The sequence below is a fragment of the Calliphora vicina genome, chromosome 2 (assembly GCF_958450345.1).
Source record: "Calliphora vicina chromosome 2, idCalVici1.1, whole genome shotgun sequence".
NCBI classification, from domain to species: domain Eukaryota; kingdom Metazoa; phylum Arthropoda; class Insecta; order Diptera; family Calliphoridae; genus Calliphora; species Calliphora vicina.
Window position 1 is genome coordinate 46006376 of NC_088781.1, and position 24562 is coordinate 46030937.

At 30.9% G+C, this 24562-nt stretch overlaps 2 protein-coding genes across 2 annotated transcripts; one reads left to right on the forward strand and one right to left on the reverse strand.

Moving 5' to 3' along the window:
* The first annotated feature begins 1149 nt into the window (after window positions 1–1149).
* On the forward strand, window positions 1150–5895 carry heix (UbiA prenyltransferase domain-containing heix). The gene is made up of 3 exons (XM_065500716.1): window positions 1150–1977; window positions 2059–2560; window positions 4305–5895. The coding sequence occupies exons 2-3, from the start codon at window positions 2066–2068 to the stop codon at window positions 4941–4943; spliced, it is 1134 nt and encodes a 377-aa protein (XP_065356788.1). The 5' UTR covers window positions 1150–1977; window positions 2059–2065; the 3' UTR covers window positions 4944–5895.
* Window positions 5896–18231: 12336 nt separating this feature from the next.
* LOC135952100 (probable cytochrome P450 303a1) lies at window positions 18232–19817 on the reverse strand. Its single transcript, XM_065501895.1, has one exon. The coding sequence runs from the start codon at window positions 19812–19814 to the stop codon at window positions 18303–18305; it is 1512 nt and encodes a 503-aa protein (XP_065357967.1). The 5' UTR covers window positions 19815–19817; the 3' UTR covers window positions 18232–18302.
* Between the last annotated feature and the right edge of the window lie 4745 nt (window positions 19818–24562).

Sequence of the window (24562 nt, forward strand, 5' to 3'; positions counted from 1 at the left end):
TTTTAAAAGGGGAAATCCCCATTTTTTAGTTTCAGCTTTGTATAAATATTTTCATATTAACGAGGCAAATCGAAGTACCAACGAGGAAATCACAAAAATTTTAAAAAGACGCAATTTCGAAACGACGCAAACCAGGGTGTTAGTCATTAATTATAAAGTTTTTTTTATTCTCAAATGAACGGATTTTCGATTCAAATTTTTAAAAAAAAAACAATTTTTCTAAATCAAATTAAATTTTATTAGAAACAAATTAATCTTTTTCCAAATCATATTAAATATCTTTCATTTCATAATTTAGACAAAGATTCAAGGTAAATAATTCCATCTTCTAACCACTTTTACAATAAAAGAAAGCTCAAACAAACAGCACCTCATCCTAGGAATAATAATAGGTTTCACAATACACATGCAATACATACCGTGTGACACCCCATTATATGTATCGGTATTTTGTTAGCAACGGCAACACTGAAGAAATCGCTCGAATTTGCTCTAATAGCTAAACTACTATTCCCCGCTAAATTAACTACAAAATCGCTGGAATTTAGGAGAAAACAGCTATATGACCAGCACTGGTTATGGAGAGTGTGAGAATTTTTTTTAGCTGACGTGACAGCCAGTGTTGCCACTTCAGCACTTTCGCTGATATAGCATTTGAAGTATTAAAAATCATTTAAAATTTATGCTTAATGTTTTTTTAACATCTAATTAAGTAATAATGATTTTATGTAATGCTTTATAAGTATATTTAAAGAACAGATATATCAATAAGTACCAATTTTAATTAATTTTCCAAAATGATGGTTACTTCCGAAGCAATTGGTTAATAATTTTTGATTTAAACTCAATTTAATAAAGGATGGACCGAACAAAAAATTCAAGATAATCGAAATAATTTATATTTCAATGATTGTTTGCTGATCATATATCTCTTAATTATAGGCAGATAAACGTAAAATTGTACCCGATCTCTCCTAGTCTTTAATATCTCCTATATTTCATAAAATTACTGAACAGCAGTATTTACAGTATAATTTTGATACAAGAAATACAAATATTAACAGTAAAAATTATTCGTCTCCAATATAGCATATCTCTACAAAGTTTAGCATATTTTTTGACGTTTCAGCACTATTTCAATTACATGTTCTGGCAACACTGGCGACAGCAGAGAGCAAACCGAAATAAGTGAAAATTTTTTATAATGAAAATTTGGGAAAATATCAATTAAAATAAAATAAGTCCTAAATAAATATAGAAAATTAACATTAATTGATAAACTCTTCAAACCAATAACTAAATCATTAAGTGCAGAAGAAAACAATAAGGTTTTTTATGATAATAAATAGAGATTATAACACGAGAAGACAAACAACAGGCACAAATTGCAGCAGCAGTTCTTTAGGCAAAGAAAAAGTGGATCAAATTATTACTTACACATTTCGAAAAAGAAAACGAACAACACAAGAAAATACTCATCAAAAGGCACATTTAAACGCAGCTGGAGCACAATATTGTACAAAGATGCTGATGGAATTTTAAAAATAATAAAAAAAAAATCAAAACAAACACAAAATTTGTGTGTGATTTTATTTGTTTAGTGAATTTAAAGTGAAACTGGCGAGACTACGTCGAAGAGAAGTAGAGGTGGGGATTGTGTGTCTAAAATAACATATGAATATATTGGAAGCTATCGGTTAAAGGTGAAATAAACCAAAAATATAAAGAAACGATTCCCATTTGTATTACGTTTGTTTTCTGTAAAATAAACAAACAATTGTACAAGAGTCACTCATAAATACTTGCATATACACACGTACAACGTTCGCTCATTTCAATTCTTTTTTCTTTTTAATAGAAACAAAAAAAGATCTGTTCAATATTTAAAAATTCAAGGCCAAAAGTTATAAACAAATTGCAAAACCAAAACTAAACAAATAAATTCGAGGTATCAGTAATAAGTGGAGTACAGTACAGGTAAGTTATATTGTTATTCATATAGAGGCAAACTTATGGGGAATGTTTGTTAATAACGTAATTGTTATTTTTTGATTTTAGAGGAAATATGTCAGCCAACAGTTGCACAGCAGAACAGGATTCTGCTAAAGAATCTCTTCTACGACAACGTACACTGAGTGACAAAACATTAACTGCAGCACTCAGCAATGGTGCGTTATTGTCCGATGTTGGTCCAGTTAATGGCAAACTACATACTAAAAATGCTAATAGCAACCATGCTTCCAACGACAACAGCACCACATCAAATGCTGTAACATCTACCACCGGCACATTTATGAAACTGAAAACGTATCTTTTAGCATTACGACCCTGGTCTTTATCCGCCAGTTTGGTGCCCACTTTATTGGGTTCAGCATTGGCTTTTCGCTCACAATGGTCGGCAGAGTTTTCGTTTATAACATTTTTCCTAACCGCCTTTACAGCCGTTACGGTTCACTGTGCCGGTAATGTGGTGAATACATATTTTGATTTTATCAAAGGAATTGATAAACAAAAGGCTGACGATCGTACCTTAGTCGATCATATTTTATCAAAAGATGAGGTGAGTCAAGAACTGAAAGTTTTAATTTATAGCCTGTATTTATTGTAGGTACATACAATGTATGTATGTTTATTTGATTTATTTATAATTGTATGTGAGTATATATGTATAATTTTGGAAAATAATTCATTTTTAATGATTGGCCATTAATGACCAAAAAATAAGAAAGAATTTTGTTACAACATGTGTCAGATTAAAAAAAAGTAGAGATTTATTACTAATTAAATGAGTCTGAAAAAAGTATTTGGTTCAAGTAGAATTTTTAATGACAATACAATGGAATCTTTTTTTGAAAACTACATTCCGTAATTTCAGTTATCTTTCTAAATATATATATACTAGGGTTGTCATTCGAAAATTATTCGAATAATCGAAGAAAAAAAATATATTTTTTATTCGATCAATAATCGAATTGTAGAATAATTTTCAAGTTATAGGTATAAACATAAATTTTGACAAGACCATGGCAGAATCAATCAGGTACAATTATTAGAAAGTATGTTCTCAATTATAATTTCCCTAAAATGTCAAACAAAAGGAAATATTAAAATGGAATGTCTAAAAAAAATAAAGTAAATTCCAGTTTTTTTGAAAAAAGGTATTTACAGACCACAATACTGAGTATTAATATTTGTCAAAAACGTATGTATCATAATATAATTATATCGTTTAAACAAAAAATTTATTAGATTTTCAAATATGTAATACAAATGATGTTTTTGATCGATTTGATGATGGTGATCGGTATTCATAAATATTTTTAAACAATTCAAAAAATGTTTATCTTTATATGTATTGGGTATGTTATTTGTGAAGAAAATATACAAAATAAAAAAAATTTGGAGAAAGATATTAATGATCAACAATCAAATATTTTGAATACTATTTCAAAATGATTTCTTGACAAACCAGATGGATTTAAACTTTAAAATTATTAATACAGTCTGTAAATACCTTCAATACTATCATCAATGCTAACAAATATTGAAATTTTTCGAAGTTTGTATTTTAAAGTATGACAAAAATTATGATTGAAAAATTATTTCATATTGCAAAAAACTAAAATATAAAATATTTGTTTGTCGTTTCTTTTAATTGATAAAATTACGATATTAAGAAAATATTGCTTTAATATCATCTAAATTCCTATTGTTTGTAGGTATTAAATTTGAGTTTTGAATTCAATTTTGGTTCAAGTAGATTTTTCGGATGAATCCAAATATTATTAAGAGTCAGTGATAGGAGATCAAGAAAGAGACTGGACCCTAATATAATATAAACAAAAGCATCAAATGATTTTTTTTTTGGATTTTGGAATATTTATTGAATATTTGAAAAAGTTTCCATTGTTTTTTCAACCACCATATTTCATAATTTTGTATACCCTTCACCATGAGTAAGAAGAAGTGTGTATAAAAGTTTGTCATACATTTTTCATTTGCAAACCCATTGTTTAATAATGAAATTTTTTCCAATAATTAAAATCTAGAAAGCTATTCTGATACATATGTAGATAAGTTCAGCAAGTCGATGGTCACAAAGTTGTTAGCTACAAGGTGTCAACATTATATGTAATATTAAATTATTATTTTTTAAATAAATTTTTCGGTTGAAAATCAGTATTTTAATGGTTGACCAATTTGTTTTTGCTAACAAATTTGTAATGACCTTTGACCTCCTAATTTTAACTAAAACACATTCTAATCCATAAAATTAACCCAACATTTTTTATTCCCTTTTTCAGGTAGTTTCTCTTGGTGCAATACTTTATATGGCCGGTTGTGTGGGCTTCATCTTTTTAGCAATATTAAGTCCCGCCAAAATGGAACATTTAGCTCTAATCTACTTTGGTGGCTTATCGTCGAGTTTCTTGTATACCGGTGGCATTGGTTTCAAATACATTGCATTAGGCGATTTAGTTATATTGATATTATTCGGTCCCATATCTGTATTATTCGCGTTCATGTCACAAACGGGTCATGTTGATTGGACAACCATTTATTATGCCATACCTTTGGCCCTAAATACGGAGGCTATTTTGCATAGCAACAATACACGAGATGCTGATAATGATCGCAAAGCTGGCATTGTGACACTGGCAATTTTAATCGGCCGCACAGCATCGCATGTTTTATACGCTCTACTCCTATTCACACCCTATAGTGTTTTTGTTGTTTACGCTTTAAAATATTCATTATGGTTTCTATTGCCTTTGATAACGGTGCCACAAGCTTTTCGCATTGAGAAACAATTTCGCAATGAACAGACCATGAGTAAAGTGCCCAGACAGACGGCTAAATTGAATTTCTTTTTTGGTATTTTATATGTGGTAGCCTGTTGTTGTGCGTCTCAATTGCCCACATTTACATACTCGAGGCATTGAAGTGTAATAAAAACAACAGAAAAACTAATTCCCTTTTTTAGCATTATTATTAAAGAAAAACAAACAATTTCTAATCAATTAATTTTTACCTTAACTTTTTTTTAACGTCAATTTAACAAACAAAAAAAAAATTTTTTATAATTTTTTTAGCCGAACAAAAAATTAACAAAATCGAAACAAAACTTTAAGTAAAACTATACGATAATATAAACTTAAAAGAAAAGAATAATGTTACAAACAGAAAAAAAAATCAATTTATACATACATTGATTAAATTAGTGAAAAAATTTAGGGAATTTTTTTTAATCAAAACAGAAAAAGAAAATATTAATACAAAAAATACATATTGTATTGCATTAAAGTAAGTTTTCCATTTAATCATCTCATATATAATTTATTTATAAGTTTCATTATTATTATTTTTATTTTATTAAAGATGTGACTTGTTGAAACAAAAGAAAAAAGAAAAATTTTTTTTATTACTTAGCTATTTGGATTAAATTGCATGTTTTAAGGTTTGGCCATTGTTAAAAGAAGTCTTCTAGTCACAAAAATAAATTAATAACCTTTTAAAGAAATTTTGAAAAAAAACATTTGCCATTAACGCGATTGGCGTAGGCGTTTTATGCCATCGAAAGTTTCGTATTTGATCAAAGATAAAATGCAATCAGTTTCTTTAATCTAGTACGAAACTGTCGACGGCGTAGAACGCTTACGTCTACCGCGATAAGTGTGATTATATATCAATCATTTTCATTATTATTTATTACAATAGTTACTAAAATACGCAATTCATTAGTAGTATAAAGATTAGGTTCATGCTAACTCTACTTTTCATTTCATTCATACTTTATGTATTCAAACAAACTGCTATAATGTTTTTAATTTTGTGTAAGTAATCTCATTTTTACAAAATAAAGTGAGTTGATGATGTATTAAAAAAATATTAAAACATTATTTTGTTTTCTTAAAACTTAAATAGTCGAAAATTAACGAATCTATATATATAAAATACAAAAAATGTTTCTACATATGTCCGTTATAGACTCTGAGATCATCCAACCGATTAGCTCCAAACTGGTATCATTGGAAAGGAAATTTTCTGAATATGGTTTTGGACACCTAAAATACTACATTAGGTCCATTCGGAGATTTCGTAAAGAAGATTTTCGAATTTTCTCATACAAACATTTTTCATCTATATATATAAAATGAACTCAAAAGCGGCTAGACCGATTTTAATGAAATTTTCAGGGTATCTTCTGAATAGCCTAGCGGGTAACACTCTATAGTCAGATTTTTTATTTTCTGTCTGTGGGCGGAGGGGTTGTGGCAAAATCCAATTTTTACATTATACCACTAATGCCATCTATATATATAAAAACCCGCTGTACCGATTTTGATAAAATTTTCAGGGAATCTTCAGAATAGCCCAGCGGGTAACACTGTATAGTCAGATTTTTAATATTCGGACTGTGGGCGGAGGGGCGTGTAAAAATCCAATTTTTAAATTATACCGCTAATGCCATATATTTCATAAAAATGGATATGTGTATGTATATTCCGTATGGACTCAAAAATGCCTGGACCGATTTTGATGAAATTTTCACGGAATTTCAGAAAAGCCTTTTGGGTAACAGTGTAAAGTAAAATTTTTTGATTTTCGGTATGTGATAAACAATTTTGTTTAGTCTTGCATATTAGGGGAATGAATAAGAAATTTCCATATGAAATTTACTTTTAATCAAAAAATTATGATGTTAACAACCTCGATGACCAAATACAATTGAAAGTGCCTTGCGAAACAATAAAATATATATCGACTGACACAGTAATGAACGAAGAACAAGTCGTCAATTATCCTACTGAATTTTTGAATTCATTGAAACCAGCCGAATTGCCACCACATATATTAACATTGAAGGTTAGATTACCGACTTTTTCCGACACTGTATATTAAAATCGAGATGCAATATAATACAGATGTTTTCTAAAGACCAGCAACGCGGGCCGGGTTCAGCTAGTAAGTTATATAGGAGAGTATCCAAACAAAAGACAACCGGTCGTTGTAATGTTGACCAACATCACCACAACATTTTATTTCTCAAATTGCGTATAGTCACTACATTGTCATGATTAAATCATTCTTAATTCCTTAGTACTCCAAACGTATTGAATTCATTCCTTTAAGAATACAATCTTTATAGAATTAATTCCTATTTTGCTAAAAAAATAGGGGTTAAAAAATATTTTTTCCGATTTTGACCCATTGTAGGTCCGACTTAAATATCTATCTGACTATATTAATGACTTAGTAATCCAGATATAGAAATAGTTCAAAATAGGTCATCGAGGTTGTCCTGGGGTTTTTCTTATATCTCAGCCATTTGTGGTCCGATTTTCTCGAAACCGAACCGAGTCTATAGCGGATATATGGATATATGAATCATGTATGTAAGTTATTTGGGGCTATGGAAAGTTTATTTTAACATACAGACGGACGATCCGGAATATATACACTTTTTTTTATTTAAAAAAATTTTAAAAACAACTCGAAATTTTTTTTTCCAAAAAATGAAAAAAAAATTAGTTTACCTAAAAATATTTAAAATTTTTATTTTGCAGTATAATTTGGTGAAGGTTATATAATAATCGGCACAGCCGAATATTGCTCTCTTACTTGTTTAGTATTCAATTCGTTTCGTTATCGAGTTCCATCACATACCTGATAAATTAATTTAATAATGATTGAGCTTAATGAAAACTTTTTTGACAATAGTTTTATTGAGTTAAAATAACGTTCCTAATTTCCCAGACTTATTCCATTCCTGGCAAATATTACAAAAAAATCGGTTCATTTTCAAATAATTGGTAAAGTCCTACTAGGTTAAATTCCGAAAAATGCTTTAAAAAAATGTAAACCAATATTATTGCCATTATTTCGCCTATATATGAATATCCTTGCAAGTGTTAATTTTAAGCATCTTTTTATATAAAACAAAATTAAAAAAACCAAGAACTTATGATATAAAGAATATTAAAATGAAAACGATTTAAATTTATATAAACAATAATTAAAGTAGTGTTGCAAACAAAAAGAAATGTTAACAAAAAAAAAAATTAACAAAACTAATAAATGCCATCATTTAATGGACCAAAAATAGAACAATTATGAATAAATTATTGATTATTGAATCAATAAAACAAAAAAATAAATACATACATATAAACCAATGGCATTTTCTTTTCTGACAAAATTACATTAACTTTTTTTTACGAACAAAACCTATTACATTTATGCAATTTTCTTTTACGTAGCTTCTAAATATTCTAAAACTATACTTTTTGCTTCTATTTTAACACTTTTATTTAAAAAACTATTTAATTAACACAATCAAACTTCAAAAATAATAACAAGAAAAGCTGACCCTTTGATAAAATTAAGGGTGAAACATGTAGCATATTTTTGGGGTGTTAGGGCAACTTTATTTGAAAATATCACGCTTATCAAATCCATTTTTTTTTCAGAAAAGAACAAAAATAAGGGTAAAAAGCAAAATAAAGGCATCATTTATGCCAGAAAAGAAAACGCCATAAATAAAAAGGACTACATTTTCTTTAAAAAAAAAAATAGAATGTTCAATGTACAATTTAGATGAAAATGAAAAATAAATGCATAGATATTGAAATAAATGTGCTTTAATTGTTAAAATTAAAATAATAAAATAAAACAAATTATATTACATTTCCCATAATTAACCTAATAAATAATTATTTACCTAAAATGTATGCATTTGAGAGTGAGACTTAAAAAAAAAGTATTTCTACAAAATAAAATTAAAACTAAACTAAAATGATCAACATTTTTTTAATAATCATAAAAAATTATTTAAAAGATACAGCGATATTAAAAATTATATATATACTTCTATAGTAGAGATGTTAACAAATATTAATTGTATTAGAATTGTTAAAAAGAAACAATGTTGCATTTTTTTTTTAAATTCTGACATCTACTCATTTTGCAGTAAACATTTTTTGTAAGCATCTACTCATGGTATATGAACTTCAATTTGTTTTAGTTAAAATTCCACATTAAAAATTAGATTCTGTTTAATATTTTCTTTAAAAAAGGGTGTTAATATTGTGTATGACTTAAAAATGTGCGATTTTTAAAATGTTTTGCTTTTATTTTGAAACAATATAAATTTATTACAAGCATTGAGCATTGTTAACCATGACCTCTTCCATCATTCTGGCAACATATGGATTCCGAGCCAAAAGAACAGCTCATTTTTTGAGGTTAATTTCGGATACCCTGTTCTCAAATGAAGCGTATCCCAGAGAGAGCGTTCTGTATCGATCGAAACAAATAGTCGTGGACTATAAGGCAGCTGAAGCAATACTTCCCAACCACTTCTTTCTAAATAGTTTTTTGGTATTGCAACTTGTGGCCGAGCGTTGTCATTATGGAATATTACGGTTTCATGTCTGGGCCTTTTTCGGCCAATGCTCGCTTTAAACGAATCAGTTGTGTTCGGTAAAGGTTCCCTGTGATGGTATGGTGAGATTTTAGCAGCTTGTAATATATTAGGGCACTTTTGGTCCCACCAAATACAGAGCATTGCTTTAGAGCCATGGATATTTGGCTTCGGCTTATCATAATGGATCCATTTTTCATCGCAAGTAATGATTCGATGCAAAAATTATTTTCTTTGAAAGCGTTGAAGCAGCATTTCAGACCTACAAAATCGTCTTTCAAGGTCTTTCAGCTTCAATTCATATGATACCCAATTTCCCTGTTTTCGGGTGAATCCTGCTGCTTGAAAACGTTCTGAAATTGATTGAGTAGCTCCCAATTATTTTGCAAGCTCTTGTTATGTTGTACAACAATCTTCATGGTGTAATACCTCCAATTCATGGTCTTCAAACTTTTTTGGTTGGCCTGGCGGTATTTGTGTTCCATTGAAACCGATGGAATACATTCACCATAAGCTTTGGTGTGCAATCGGTGTGCTTCAAATTAAAAAAGTAAATCCCGCATTTTTTAAGTCATACACCGTATAATTAATTCGAAGCCTGATTAAATTCTTTAAAAAACTATCCCATGCTCAATATTCTTATTAATCAAAATAAATTTTGTTTTCTTTAAAAAAAGGTTTTAATAGTTTACAATTTTTAATTTTTGAGATAATGCTCAAATTTGTGTTTGCTACCTACGCAACAATTAGAAAACCTTATATTTTTAGGCAGAGTTGCTATAGATTGCACATAAACTAAATGATCCATATTCCTCTAATGGTGAAAACTCAGGCCAGTGTTAAAAATTACATGAACAATGTTTGCCTCCAAGGCGTCAATTGTTGCTGGTTTATCAGCATAAACCAGTCACTTCACTTGTTCCCACAGCAAATAATCGAGAGGTGTCAAATTGCACGACATTGAGGCCAATTGACTGGCAATTTTCTCGAAATGAAGTTATCGCCAAATATTGATTAAAATCTGTGAACTTTTGACGAAACAAGTGGAATTTTAAAATTTTTCAGTATAGCGCAAAAACTGTTGAATTTATCGATCCATATTTTATTATTTGTCCTTGAAGAACTTTATTATTTGTCTCAAAGAATTATACAAATGATAAATAATAAAATAATTATCGATAAATTCAACAGTTTTTGCGAATTAAATTGATTTGTTTTTTATGATATCTCAGAAACTACACAGAGAAAACAGATTCGTGTTCACAACCGAATTTGTCGCCAATCGAATTCTGTCGGTTACACGTACTATCACAAAATTCGATTACAATAACTGAATATATGGTACTCATACAATTCTATTGCTGAATTTATGGTTCACTCAACTGTTTAAAAATACTAATTCGGTAGAAAGAACTGAATCTCTCAGTAGGGATAATTAATATATTTTGTTGCATTTATGCATTAAATTAAACGCTATTTTTTCTTTTTCTGCTATTTATTTGCAATAAAAGAAATATTTAGTACCAAAAGTTAATAATACATTTAGGAGAATAGTGATTTGTAAGGTATAGCTTGAATAATCTTGAATGACGTCTCTTATGTTGTCTGTTTTGAAATGTCATGGTGAAAACTAAGGCAAATCTAGAAGTATTGAGATAAAAGATAATAATATATCAGAAATTACTTTCTACTCGAACAATGCATGTAGTTTTTTCATATAGTTTTACTTACAGAAACCAATCCAGAATGGATGATAGCACAGAGTAGTTCCTTTTTCCTTGAAAGTATGTACTTTCTGTAGTATCAGAATAATTGCTGTTAAGAACCCAATGAAAATTGTAGAACTCGTATTTATTTCTGACACAATATTTTGAGAATGTATATATTGGTCTTACCTTTCTTCCATCTGCTAATATACTAATTTTATATGTTTATTATTAATTATATTTTTGTTATTTGAAAAAATAATGAATAAATTTTATTTAAATAATTTATTTATCAATGCCAAACCAAAACAATCAACACACAATTTTTTGTCGGTAGAGTGCACTAAATTTGTATTTTTTTGATTAGTATCATTAATATTTGGAACTAAAGACTATAATGCTGAATTCAATTCTGTTCTCGTTGCCGAATTAATACGATACAATTTTAATATGTACAAATCGGTTACAATAACCAAGTTATGAATTGTTGCAACCTTAATTCGATTACATTTATGTTTTAACACTTATGAATATAGAAAATCTGTTGAATTTATAATCTTTTAAATATAACAATTAAAATTCAGTTCATCATATTCATTATTTTCAATCACAACCGATTTCCAATGGATGTGTTTTCTGTGTGTAATATTCGTAAGAAGAAGCAGATTAGTGTAAACGGAGCGTTTTGAAAAGTTAGTTTTATTATAAAAAAAAACTAAGATATTTTCTTACCTCGACTTAAGATGTTTTGTAAAAACTCCACAGAAACAAATCGATGGTTGCGGTTGCCATATGGAACGTAACGCCATATCAATGTCATCCATATTTTCACACAAAAAATCATTGATCATAGTGCGGTAACGATATCCATTGACCGTAACTAGAGCTCCGGTTTAATTTTTCCAGAAATAAGTTGAAAAGATGCCTTCATTATGTAAACCGCAACAAGCGATGCATTTTTGGATGTAATGAAGTCTGTAGGGTCTGTTGTGGATTAGATTCATTCCATATGCGGCAATTTTGTTTACTAATAAACACGTTAAGCCAAAAATAGCCTCATCGCTGAACACAATTAGATCATAAATAAATGTTAAAAAGTGAGAGCATTATGACAGTTCGTTTGACAATTAACCCTTTCGTACGTTCTATCTACTAATTCCTTAGTACCAGAGACCGAAAATAACGGGTTCACTTTCATTTCAATGGTAAATTCTAATTCGCAGCCATTTAAAAATAATTTTTTGTGATATATCACTGAGAGAGTGATTTATTCGAGAACATTTTAGGTTTGGGGTTGAGAGAAACAGAAAAGAAACAAACACAAATAATCTGGATGAGTGATTTATAATTTATTTTTTTCGTAAAGGTCAGCTTGTGACTTTTATTTGCGAACATGAAAAATAAATCGGAAAAATGCATTTGATGCAAATCAACGCTTAAATATATAACATTTTTCAAAGTATACCGATCGAATTAAAAAAAATTCTCATTTCTGTTACTCAGACTTCATACTTATCTTATTATTTCCATCATTTGTTAAAAATTACTAATAATATGTTATTGTATGCAAATAAAAGAGAAAGTAACAGTTATTAAGAACAACAACAAATGAATTGTTTATCTCACACCAAACCATTAAAAAAACAACAAAAACGAATAAAGGACATACCAAACCATTTAAATAAAAATCATTTTATAACTGTTATTTTCAGTGATTTATTTTTATCACAAAAATATAAATCACAATTTGGGTTTTTTGGTATATGGACGAGTTATTTTCAATCTCTGCTTAGTACATAGGTTTTAAATACAATTAAAAACCTATTGATTTTTAAGCTCTTCTATCCAGCATTTATATAAAAACCCGAATTTATTAAACTGAACATTTATTAAAATGAAAATAAAACAAAATTAGCTGGATGTCAATAGTAATAATATCCCATAGTAGATTTTATCATTGGACCGAATATGTAAAAAATTAAACCATGGTTTTCAAAATGCTTTATATGCAAATTATATTATTTTGAAATTTCTCTATGTTTCATTTACTTTAATAAAAGTTTTTTTTTTAAATCTCTATATAACATATCAAATGATCTAAAGTTTATTCATACATACATATAGCATGACTATTTAACGTTACCTTTTTGAAATGCAAGTTTTCCATTAATCGTTTCATAAATACTTAGTACTACTACCTATCTATCAATCTATCTATACATACTATATTTATTAATCTAAAACATTATTTTATAAATTTATTTAACATTTTAACTAAAAACAACTGATGCTTTAAGTGTTCTGATTAAAGATAAAGATAATAATAAACAATTACACATATTTATTATTTTTTTGTAAACTACAATAATTGTGTTTTATTCATAACCAGCGGATATCCGGTAATTATACCCTTCACCTTCGTGAGAAGGGTATATATAAGTTTGTCATTCCGTTTGTAATTTCTACATTTTTCATTTCCGACCCTATAAAGTATATATATTCTGGATCCTTATAGATAGCGGAGTCGATTAAGCCATGTCCGTCTGTCTGTCTGTCTGTCTGTCTGTCTGTCTGTCCGTCTGTCTGTCTGTCTGTCTGTCTGTCTGTCTGTCTGTCTGTCTGTCTGTCTGTCTGTCTGTTGAAATCAGTTTTCTGAAGACCCCAGATATCTTCGGGATCCAAATCTTCAATAATTCTGTCAGACATGCTTTCGAGAATTTTGCTATTTAAAATCAGCAAAATCGGTCCACAAATGGCTGAGATATGATTAAAAAACCAAGACAACCTCGATTTTTGACCTATTTTTTTTACCTATATCTGGATTACTAAGACATTAATATAGACAATATGGATATCTAATGATAGATATTTCAAAGACATTTGCAACGACGTATATTAGACCATAGTAAGTTGGACCTACAATGGGTCAAAATCGGGAAAAAAATTTTGAACCCGAATTTTTAAAAAAAAAAAAAAATTGAAAAAACCAAAAAAAAATTTTATAATTTAAAAAAAAAAAATTTTTTAAAAATTAAAAAAAAAAATTTTAAATTAAAAAAAAAAAAATTAAAATAACAATGGAAAAATTTTTTTTTCCAAAAAAATCAAAAAACAACTGGAAAAAAAATTAAATTTTGTTTACCTAAAAATATTTAAAATTTTGAAGTATAATTTGGTGAAGGGTATATAAGATTCGGCACAGCCGAATATAGCACTCTTACTTGTTTTTCAATAGGATGGTGCATTTGCACACGTCAAAAATCGTAAAGAACGGTGTTCCTAGAAAAATTTCTTATTAATGCAGTTATCAGCTCAATATCTTGAGTTCAATCCTATTGAGAATTTTTAGTGAATCGTGAATTGGCGGTTGAAACAATACCGATTAACTCCTACCAATTTGTACGAGCTTTAACAGCGAATTGAGCACGAGAGAGTATTCCAAAAAAAGTTAATGAAAAATTTATAGAAAATATGCCAGTGCGTGTAAAAATTTATTTATGTAATAAAGGATTTTGAATTTGTTTTAAAAAATGCAATTCTTCCCTAAAGTTATTGTGGATACATGCGAGTTATTTTAGTTTTGTCTGTTTTTATACCCTACACCACCATAGTTGGGAGGGTATTATGCGTTTGTGCAGATGTTTGTAACGCCCAAAAATATTAGTCTAATATCCACCTTAAAGTATACCGATCGACTTAGACTCACTTTCTGAGTCGATTAAACGATGTCCGTCCGTCCGTCCGTCTGGTCGGCTGGCTGGCTGTACATGTAAACCTTGTGCGCAGAGTACAGGTCGCAATTTTGAAGATATTTGAAATTTGGTACATATTATTTTTACGGCCCAAGGACCAAGCCTATTGAAACTGGCTGAAATCGGTCCATTATTTCACCTAGCCCCCATACAAATGTCCTTCCGAAATTGGACTTTATCGGTCATAAATGTTTAATTTTTAAATGTATCTCCACAAATTGCGCTCCAAATAAGTTTTATATATACAAAATTCATGTCACCAAATTTTGTTACGATCGGTGCATAATTAGTCATAGCTTCCATATAGACCCGCTTCCGAAAATCACTTTAACGTGCATAAATCGCTTAAAAATGTTAGTGTACTCACAAAATTCAACATAGTAAACTTTCATATAGACACAAATCACACGACCTAATTTCATGGTGATCGGTGCATAATTGGTCATAGCCCCCATATAAGGCCCACTTCCGAAAATCACTCAAAAATACAAATTATTGAAATTTTAAAAGAAAAATGTTTTTACTCTTTTACTTAGTGTAGGGTATTATATGGTCGGGCTTGACCGACCATACTTTCTTACTTGTTTTATTTAGAACTGGATGTTTTTTGTTTTGAATTGTAATTCATTTTGTTACATATTAGACATAAAATAAATGACAGAAAAAATTTTTGGATTTGCTTTATTAGTTTTATTTTTATTCCATAAGAAGTGCACAAAATAGAAACATGTACTCATTTGAGCTCCCCACTGTAGGTCTAAAATCGAGGTTGTCCTGGTTTTTTCCTCATATCTCAACCATTTGTGGACCGATTTTGCTGATTTTAAATAGCAAAGTTATTTAAAAAGTTTTTTTCAAAATTGTTTTTTAATTTTTTTTAAAAAAAGTTTTTTCCTAATTTTTTTGAAAAATAATTTATGACAAACAATTTTTTGATGAAATAAAAAATTCGGGTTAAAAAATACATTTTCCGATTTTGACCCATTGTAGGTCCAACTTACTATATATAGCCTTATGTACATCATTGCAATGGACTTTGAAATATCTATCAATTGATGTTCATATTGTCTATATTAATGACTTCGTAATCCAGATATAGATAAAAAATATGCCAAAAATCGAGGTTTTCCCAGTTTTGTCTTATATCTCAGCCATTTGTGGGCCGAATTTAAATAGCAACCGAGCTGGAAGAATTCCCGACATATTGAAGTATGAATCATATATGTAAGTTATTTAGGAGCTACGGAAAGTTGATTTCAAATCACGGTGAAGGGTATAATAAAGTACCAAAAAGAGGGATCAATATGACCCCTTAACCGTTAAATTTCAAAAAAGTGCCAAAATCCCTTTACATTTTTTTAAAAGGTCTACAATTCAATTTAATTTCCGGGATATGGGATACAAAAAAGTACCAAAAATCACCTTAAAAGTACAAAAATCAAATAGTACCACCCTTATTTTTATACCCTTCACCTTCGTGAGAAGGGTATATATAAGTTTGTCATTCCGTTTGTAATTTCTACATTTTTCATTTCCGACCCTATAAAGTATATATATATTCTGGATCCTTATAGATAGCGGAGTCGATTAAGCCATGTCCGTCTGTCTGTCTGTCTGTCTGTCTGTCCGTCTGTCTGTTGAAATCAGTTTTCTGAAGACCCCAGATATCTTCGGGATCCAAATCTTCAATAATTCTGTCAGACATGCTTTCGAGAATTTTGCTATTTAAAATCAGCAAAATCGGTCCACAAATGGCTGAGATATGAGGAAAAAACCAAGACAACCGCGATTTTTGACCTATTTTTGTCCTATATCTGGATTACTAAGACATTAATATAGACAATATGGATATCTAATGATAGATATTTCAAAGACATTTGCAACGACGTATATAAGTTGGACCTACAATGGGTCAAAATCGGGAAAAAAAAATTTTAACCCGAATTTTTTTTTTCAAAAAAAAAAAATTGAAAAAACAAAAAAAAATTGTAAAATTTTAAAAAAAAAAATTTTAATTTAAAAGAAAAAAAAAATTTTAAATCTAAAAAAAAAAAATTTAAATAATCGAAAAATTTTTTTTTCTAAAAAATGAAAAAACAACTGGAAAAAAAATTAAATTTTGTTTACCTAAAAATATTTAAAATTTTGAAGTACAATTTGGTGAAGGGTATATAAGATTCGGCACAGCCGAATATAGCACTCTTACTTGTTTAACATAAAGTCAGATTAAGTTGGATTTTTGGTGCTAGCTTTATTAGTTCGGGAGATGTAGAGCTACCGATTTTACGCGTTTTTAAAAATTTTTACCCCGAAATTCGAATTTACAAAAATCCTTTCCATGTGTAGGGGAGAGGTTCCTACATACAATATTTCAAGACATAAACATTTTTAAAAGTTCAAAATTGGGGAACAAATTTGTATGGGAAAATTCGAAATTCGGACATATGTCTTGTTTTAAGTGTCTAAAACTATCTTTACAAAATTTCACCGGTTTCAAAATTCAATAAATCCATGGCGCCAAGGCAATTCTCTGTATTTGGTGGAAGAAAAAGGGTCCTATCTATTATGAGCTGCTGAAATCTGGCCAGACCACCGCATGGAAGCTGTACCGAAAGCAACTAATTCGTTTGAGCATTGCGACCAGACATGAAACCGTAATATTCCATCATGACAACACTCGGACACATGTTACAATATCTGTTAATAATTATTTATAATGAAGTGGTTGGGAAGTTTTGCTTCATAGTCCAGACCTTGCCCCGTCCGACAACTATTTGTTTCTATCGATGCAGAACGTTCTCTCTGGGATACGCTACAGTTTAGAACAGATTATACGAAATTGGCTTGATTCGTTCTTGGCCTCAAAAGATGAGCAGTTCTTTTGGCGGTCGGAATCCATATGTTGCCAGAAAGATGGGAAAAGGTCATAGCTAACAATGGCCAATATTTTGAATAAATTTATATTGTACAAATGTTTCAAAATAAAAGCTAAAAATTTGCAAAAAATCCCGCAATTTTAAGTCACACACCTAATATTTATTTTTATTTCGAATATTTTTTATTCGAATGACAACCCTACTCTTTACAGGTGTGTTGCGATCAAAGATTCGAAAGAATTCTTAATTCTATTTTCAAAATCAAATAAATTCCATTAAATATTTCAAAGGGTTCATTCGTATTGAATTCATTTCTTTTAGAATTAATTCCTTGAATCATTCTCTCTTCTATAAACTCAAGACCTGCTCCAGTAAACTTGACATGTGTGAACCAGCACATAATTAAATTCCTAACAAAATTACATATTATTACTACATTAGCTTTTATTTCCATAATAAATTACCAAATTAAATACACAATAGCATATAGCAAACAAGATTTTATTATTCCATACAATTTATCGATTTTAAATATTATTTTAAATTAATCTACAAACCCCTGTCTGGGCACCAGATAGGCCTCATACGGCCTCACTGAAGCGGTGGCACCATCCAATGGCTCTTCATCGGGCAATGGGCCCGGTAAAGCTTCAACACGGAAATTCTGCAAGACAGTTGTGATAAACATAAACAAATTCTGACGTCCCAAAATGTCACCCATACAACGATGGCGACCAAAACCAAAGGGATTATAACCATCGGGTACTTTAAGGCATCCATCGATTAAATAGCGATCAGGCTCAAATTTTTGAGGATTGGGAAAGTCGACAGGATTCATAAGCATACCACGAAAACAGGCTATAACCATGGTGTCTTTTGGTATTTCATAACCACTCAAACGAGTATTACGCAAAGCCCGATGTGGTATGCCGAAAGTGTTACCCATAAACATACGCAGAGCTTCCAAGACAATAGCTTCGCAATAGGGCAGTTTTGTGCGATCCTTCCATTCAGGCAAACGTTCAAGACCCACAACTTCTTTGATTTCTTCATAAGCACGCTCTTGAATTTCTGGATTACGCACCATATGCAGAAAGGCAAAGCCTAAGCTTTTGTTAGTTGTTTCAGAACCAGCTAAAAACATGTCCAGACACACAGCTAGCAGTTGTTCTTCGGTGAAGGAGGCTTTACGATCAGGATTTTCCAATTCTCTCAGGTAACTATCCATTAAATCACGGGGTATATCGTAATGCTTAAACGTTTGTCGATGATTATCCACCTCTTTACGCAGAAACGCATAAATACGTTCATGATTTTCCACGAAGGCATTATAGCCCGAATAATTTGGAGCCACATAACGCATAAAGGGAAAATGGCTAAACATGGCTCCCACCATATCGACATGTTGAAATAATTCAAAAAACATTTGCAGCAAATCATTGATTTCCTCACTTTTGCGATCGTAACGTTTGCTCGACATCATTGCCCACAAAGTATTCAAGACATAAACCGTAAATAGATTTACCATCGAAACTTTGAGCCTCTTGCCACCCTGTTCTCGTATCAAATCATTCAAATCATCGAGAAGATGCGAAGCTTCTTGTTGTATGCCATTTACCATGCCGCTGCGGGCAAAACCGAAATCTTTCAAGTGACGCAAAATAAAACGTCTCTGTTCCACCCACAAATCTTCGTCCGTAACAAGTATTCCTTTTTTGGAGTTGAAAGTGCGCATTCGATAGAATATACCATCGGGTTTACCATCCAAATCCTCGTTGGTCATCATCTCTTGTATGGTATCCGAGTAGTAGGCTATAACCAACTTATCTTTGCCTATTTTCAAACCATAAAGTCCATAGGGATTGACATAATGACGAGTTAGTTCATCAATAACTTTGCAAAACATGCCACATTTGGCGCGCAACTGATAGATTTGTAGGGCACAACCCACAATGGGATACCATTTTGGTCCGGGTGGAAATTTCGCTGGTTTACGTATGTCCCAAAAAAGGAATAATAATATCAAAACCGTGCCAAATATTACGGTATAAAACATTATTTTATGTTATGTTGAGACCAACAGCAATCAGCAACGAAACTTTTGATTTGAATATGAGTTTTCGATAATACGGTTTAATTTACAATTTCCGGTAAACAATCACGTTAAAAAGCAAACAGTCTTAAGATTTCATAACAACATTATTACATAATTTTCTTTGTTTATTACTTTTCCACAGATCCACACAACTGTTTTCTCTTTTCTTTAATGGACCATATTTGCTTGCTGTAAATACTGTTTTTGTTTTTTTTTTTGTTTTTCCTTTTGATTATTTTCTGGTGCCAAGTTATGGCTGGCTTAAAGTTTATCAATCAACTGAAGAGTTTTCTTTGGTTGCATCACAATTTATACTTGGTCAAGTGAACCAGTAACTAAGTAAGTAAGTCTGCAGACATCTGATATGATTGCTTTTGCAATTATTGCAGTGAGAGTGTTTATCTTTTTTTATTTTATTTTTGTTATTTCACTTTTTACAATGCAGAAATTCACAAACGGTTTTTTCTTAATCATAAAGCATCACTGCTTGATCAGTTTTAAAAAATGAGCCCTGAGCTTTTTGATTTAATTTATTTTATTAATGGAGTTAGTTTAGTTGTGGTTACACAAATTATGATCAATAATCCCAAATACATATTTAAAAGTTAATAAAAGTTAAATAAGTTAATGGAACGATTATGGATGGCAACCGAACTTCAGTTGCGTTGTCAGTTGCCTAAATGGTATTACAGAAAAAGTCTGGATTGATAACATAATTACGAGTGCTTGTTAAAACGAAATTAGTTTAATGTGCTCAAATATAGATTTTGTCTGTTTTGAGTCTACTATTTATCCACAAATTGCCTGCAGTGACAAACTGTGACGCCGTCGCGCCAATTGTGTTTATACTTTATTTAATAACTAAAAGTTGTTAACAAAAACTGTAGAATTACGTAAATAATTACCCAAAATGGTGAAAAATAACTTTCCTGTGTTTGACCTATATTTTTTTTTGTTACAAACTTCCTTTTAAACATGTTTTTAAAGCTTTAGAAATTAGAGGATAGCTGTGTTAATAAAAATAAAGCTAATATTAGGGGTCTTCACTATTTCACATTCCAGAGTGTTTAAAAACTCTGGGTAAGTGTTATCTAGGATTCATAATTTTCTAGACTTTTAGTCAAGGCGTATTAACAAGGTGAGTGCGTCCCGGCAACAAATACAACAATGCAAAAACAACAGGCAATTTGTTTTTGTTAAAATGTACGTTAAATGTCAAAATCAAGGCGAATTAAAATATTACTATGTTATTTACAATAACAAATGTAAACATAAACAAAGTTTGACATATAGTGTACATAAAACCACAGCGAATTAAGAAACAGCTGATTTTATGCACTCACCTTGTTAATACGCCTTGCTTTTAGTCTTTCCTGGGAAATATTACAAAATTCTGTTCTTTCTTGTGAACATTTTGACAAATAAATTTGTCATTCCGTTTTCTGTCAGAGGCACTGAAAACTATACTGCACCTTGTTCCAATAGACTTTCACATAATGGCCACCTTTGCCTTCAGCGCAGCGAGGCTTCACGCATCTGGATGTTGGAGATCTAGAATATATAGCCACGAGGGGATTCTGGGATTATTGTTGATCGTAGACCAACCTTCTGACTATATTACTCCATACACAGATTTTGATAGGGTGATCAAGGTCCCTCCAGGAGTGTGTGGGGTAGGGATAATATCGTGTACGAATATGATACCATGATATATACAGACGGTTCTAAAATGAGCTGTGGTGTTGGTTCTGGTGTTGTTTGTGACGAACTTGGGTTACCGCCTTCCGAATGAATGTAGTGTTTTCCAGGCGGCACTTCTTTCACTGAAGACCTACACAACTTCATCTCCTTTAGTTAGATAATGTTAGAATTCTCTATCAAGGCTAGGTCGTCTATCTGACATTACTTTAGTTTAGGTCCCTACGCACAGATACCACTATGGCAATGAACAGGCAGACGAATTAGCCAGAATGGGATCTGCTTTAGATATGTATCCAAAGTATTATCTTCAGACATTTTTTTACAAAGGCTGAGACTAAATGGCGTAACTTAGATACATGTAGGGTGGCCAAGTTAATGTGGCCCTCTTTTAATGATAAACGAACTATGATATCCCGAAATAGAAGGGATATATCAGGGTTGCTGGCAGTATTAACGGCACACTGGACGCTAGGAAAGCATTTAAATCGCCGGGGACTTTCTTTTAACTACCATTGCCGTAGCAGTAAGGATAGGAAATAAAAGGAAACAATTTTCAAACTTCTCTGCGAATATCCAGCCCTGAGTGTCAAGAGTCATAAATTCATGGACAAACTTGATGAGGTCAGTAAGTCATTAAGAGCAGAACCGGCTCTACTCTTAATGACTTACTGAGATATCTCACGGCTACAGTTAGGTCTAACAAACTCGACATTTTAATATACATTTCGATGTAAACAACATTACATCTGACGAGTGGTGTGGTCTTGTCAAAACGTGGTCCCTTCGAATCCACTTGATTGTTCGCACACAACCTTAGTGCTACCGTAAAACATGTCGGTGGGTCTTTGATAGTGTGGGACTGTGTCAGCTCTAGCACCTGGCAATCTTCAAAGCCGAGACTACTTTAACATTTTAAAGGACAATTTGAAAGTAAGTGAAAAAATTTAGGTCTTGTCAAGTGATGGGTCTAAACCAAAGCACACCGCGAAAATGGTTAAGGAATTGCTATTGTATAATGTTAAATTCACCTCAGCAGTCTCCAGACCTTAACCCAATAGAGCAGCTGTGGAAATTTTAGACCGGAATGTTAGAAAACGAAGCATTTCATCTAAGGGCGAACTTCGAACATTCTTTAAAGGAAGAGGGGTAGGGAAATTACTAAAGAATGTCCAAAAATGCCTTCTCAGTGGACCTACATACGGAGAGGGGAACCTACAGTCTTAATTTCATATCATACTCTTTTATATAGATAGATAGATTGTATTGTCAACCACAGTATATTAACTAAACTCAATGAGAATACACAAGTATGACTACAACAATAGAAGCCTAGGATCTGACAAGAAAAACCTAGAGAAATTGGAGGTTATTTGCAACACATATGGAGGCTTAAGCCACACTGATAGATACTGGTTGAATTCCAAAACGTCTGTATGCAATGCAACATTAAAAAGTCGAGCGATTCTTAACGCATCGGTGTAAACTTTGATAATGGGAGGGAGAGGGAGAAGGAAATTACTAAAGAATCTCCAAAAATGCCTTCTTAGTAGACCTAGTCGCAATATCCCTTAAAAGCACGTTGTGAATGAGAAATTTTAAAAATCATGTAGATATTGTTAAAAAATTTTATCAATTCTACAATTAAAAACTTAAAAGTATATCTCACTAGGAAACCTTACAGAAATATAACGAACAAATAAAAATTAGTTTATACATATATGAAAATACAAATTTACATAATTTCTTAGCTCATAAATATTAGATTTTCAAGCTACCAGAATCACAATGAAACTACTGCTTCTACTTTATAATATGAATACTAATAATCAAATTTATCATGCAATTACTTCGATAATCTTACAAAACCTTTTAAAATTTAACATCCGCAAATAAATTTTGCAATTCACTATGTCAAAAGTGTTGAAAGCCGTCATCATCACATTCAAGAAATCAATCCAATTACCAGCAACCAACCAAAGTAGGGAAGTGTTATAAAGAAAATAACATACGATATAGAGAAAAACAATTGTTGATTATAAGTAAGATAGACACAAACAGCATAATAATAATTTGTTAGACCTCAACATTGAAAAATAAAACAAATTTACACAATCCTGAAAAAATACAAAACTAAAATGAAAGAAAAGAAAAACCTCATTGACCGGTTAGGAAAATATATATAAAATCGATTATGTCACCTATTTAAACCACAACAAACTGGTTGCCAAAAAAAAATTATACGTGCATTTGTAGAAATTGTTGGTCAAAATACCGGAAAATGCAAGTGATTTATACTGACAACAACGAAAACAAGTGAAGAAAACTATGGTAGATTTTCCATTACGAACACACAAACGAGACGATTGAAGTTCCGGTTTTAGTTGATAAAACCAAAATGAAAATAAAGAAAAGAAAAATGAAATACTTGGTGGCTAAAGTGGATGTTACGCATGTGTGTTGGAGGACTATGGCTATTGAAGAGTTTTGAAAGAATTAATTCGTAAGACAGAGAGATATTAACATTTTAAATTGAAAAACTTTACTTCCATTCAATTTCCTATAACTTTAGAGAATCTTAACCCTAGCTCTGGCATATACTTATATACTTATGGTCCGATTTGGAATTTTAAAAAATTCCCAAATAAATAAATTTAGGATCGAAACCTTTCTTTGATATAGCGCGAGGCAATAGGGAGGATTAATTTTTGGCTTGAATCAGGTCGTGATTTATCTGGGCTCATGCAGGCTAAATGGTTTATTACTCCGTTAGGATGTAAATCGCAGCAGCTGATATCGCTGGAAAAAAGACATCTTAGAGTAATTACGGGTCTATTTACTGAACATTGTGGTCATAGATATAATCAATTGGCTTGTGGAAGTGGTTGAGGATGTACTAAATTGGGATTGCCCTATGTTAGGGTTAGGGTGGCCCGGAAGGGTTTAAATGTCAAAAGTGGATCTTTTTAATCTATCAATAAACAGGATTATTGGCTTCATAAGAATCCTGG

What these genes read in the sequence shown, in the direction of transcription:
- heix (XM_065500716.1), top strand. Translation starts at nt 2,066, where the DNA reads ATGTCAGCCAACAGTTGCACAGCAGAACAGGATTCTGCTAAAGAATCT. An exon ending in ATATTTTATCAAAAGATGAG is followed by an intron (nt 2,561 to 4,304) that starts GTGAGTCAAGAA and finishes TCCCTTTTTCAG; the next exon opens with GTAGTTTCTCTTGGTGCAAT.
- LOC135952100 (XM_065501895.1), bottom strand. Translation starts at nt 19,814, where the DNA reads ATGTTTTATACCGTAATATTTGGCACGGTTTTGATATTATTATTCCTT.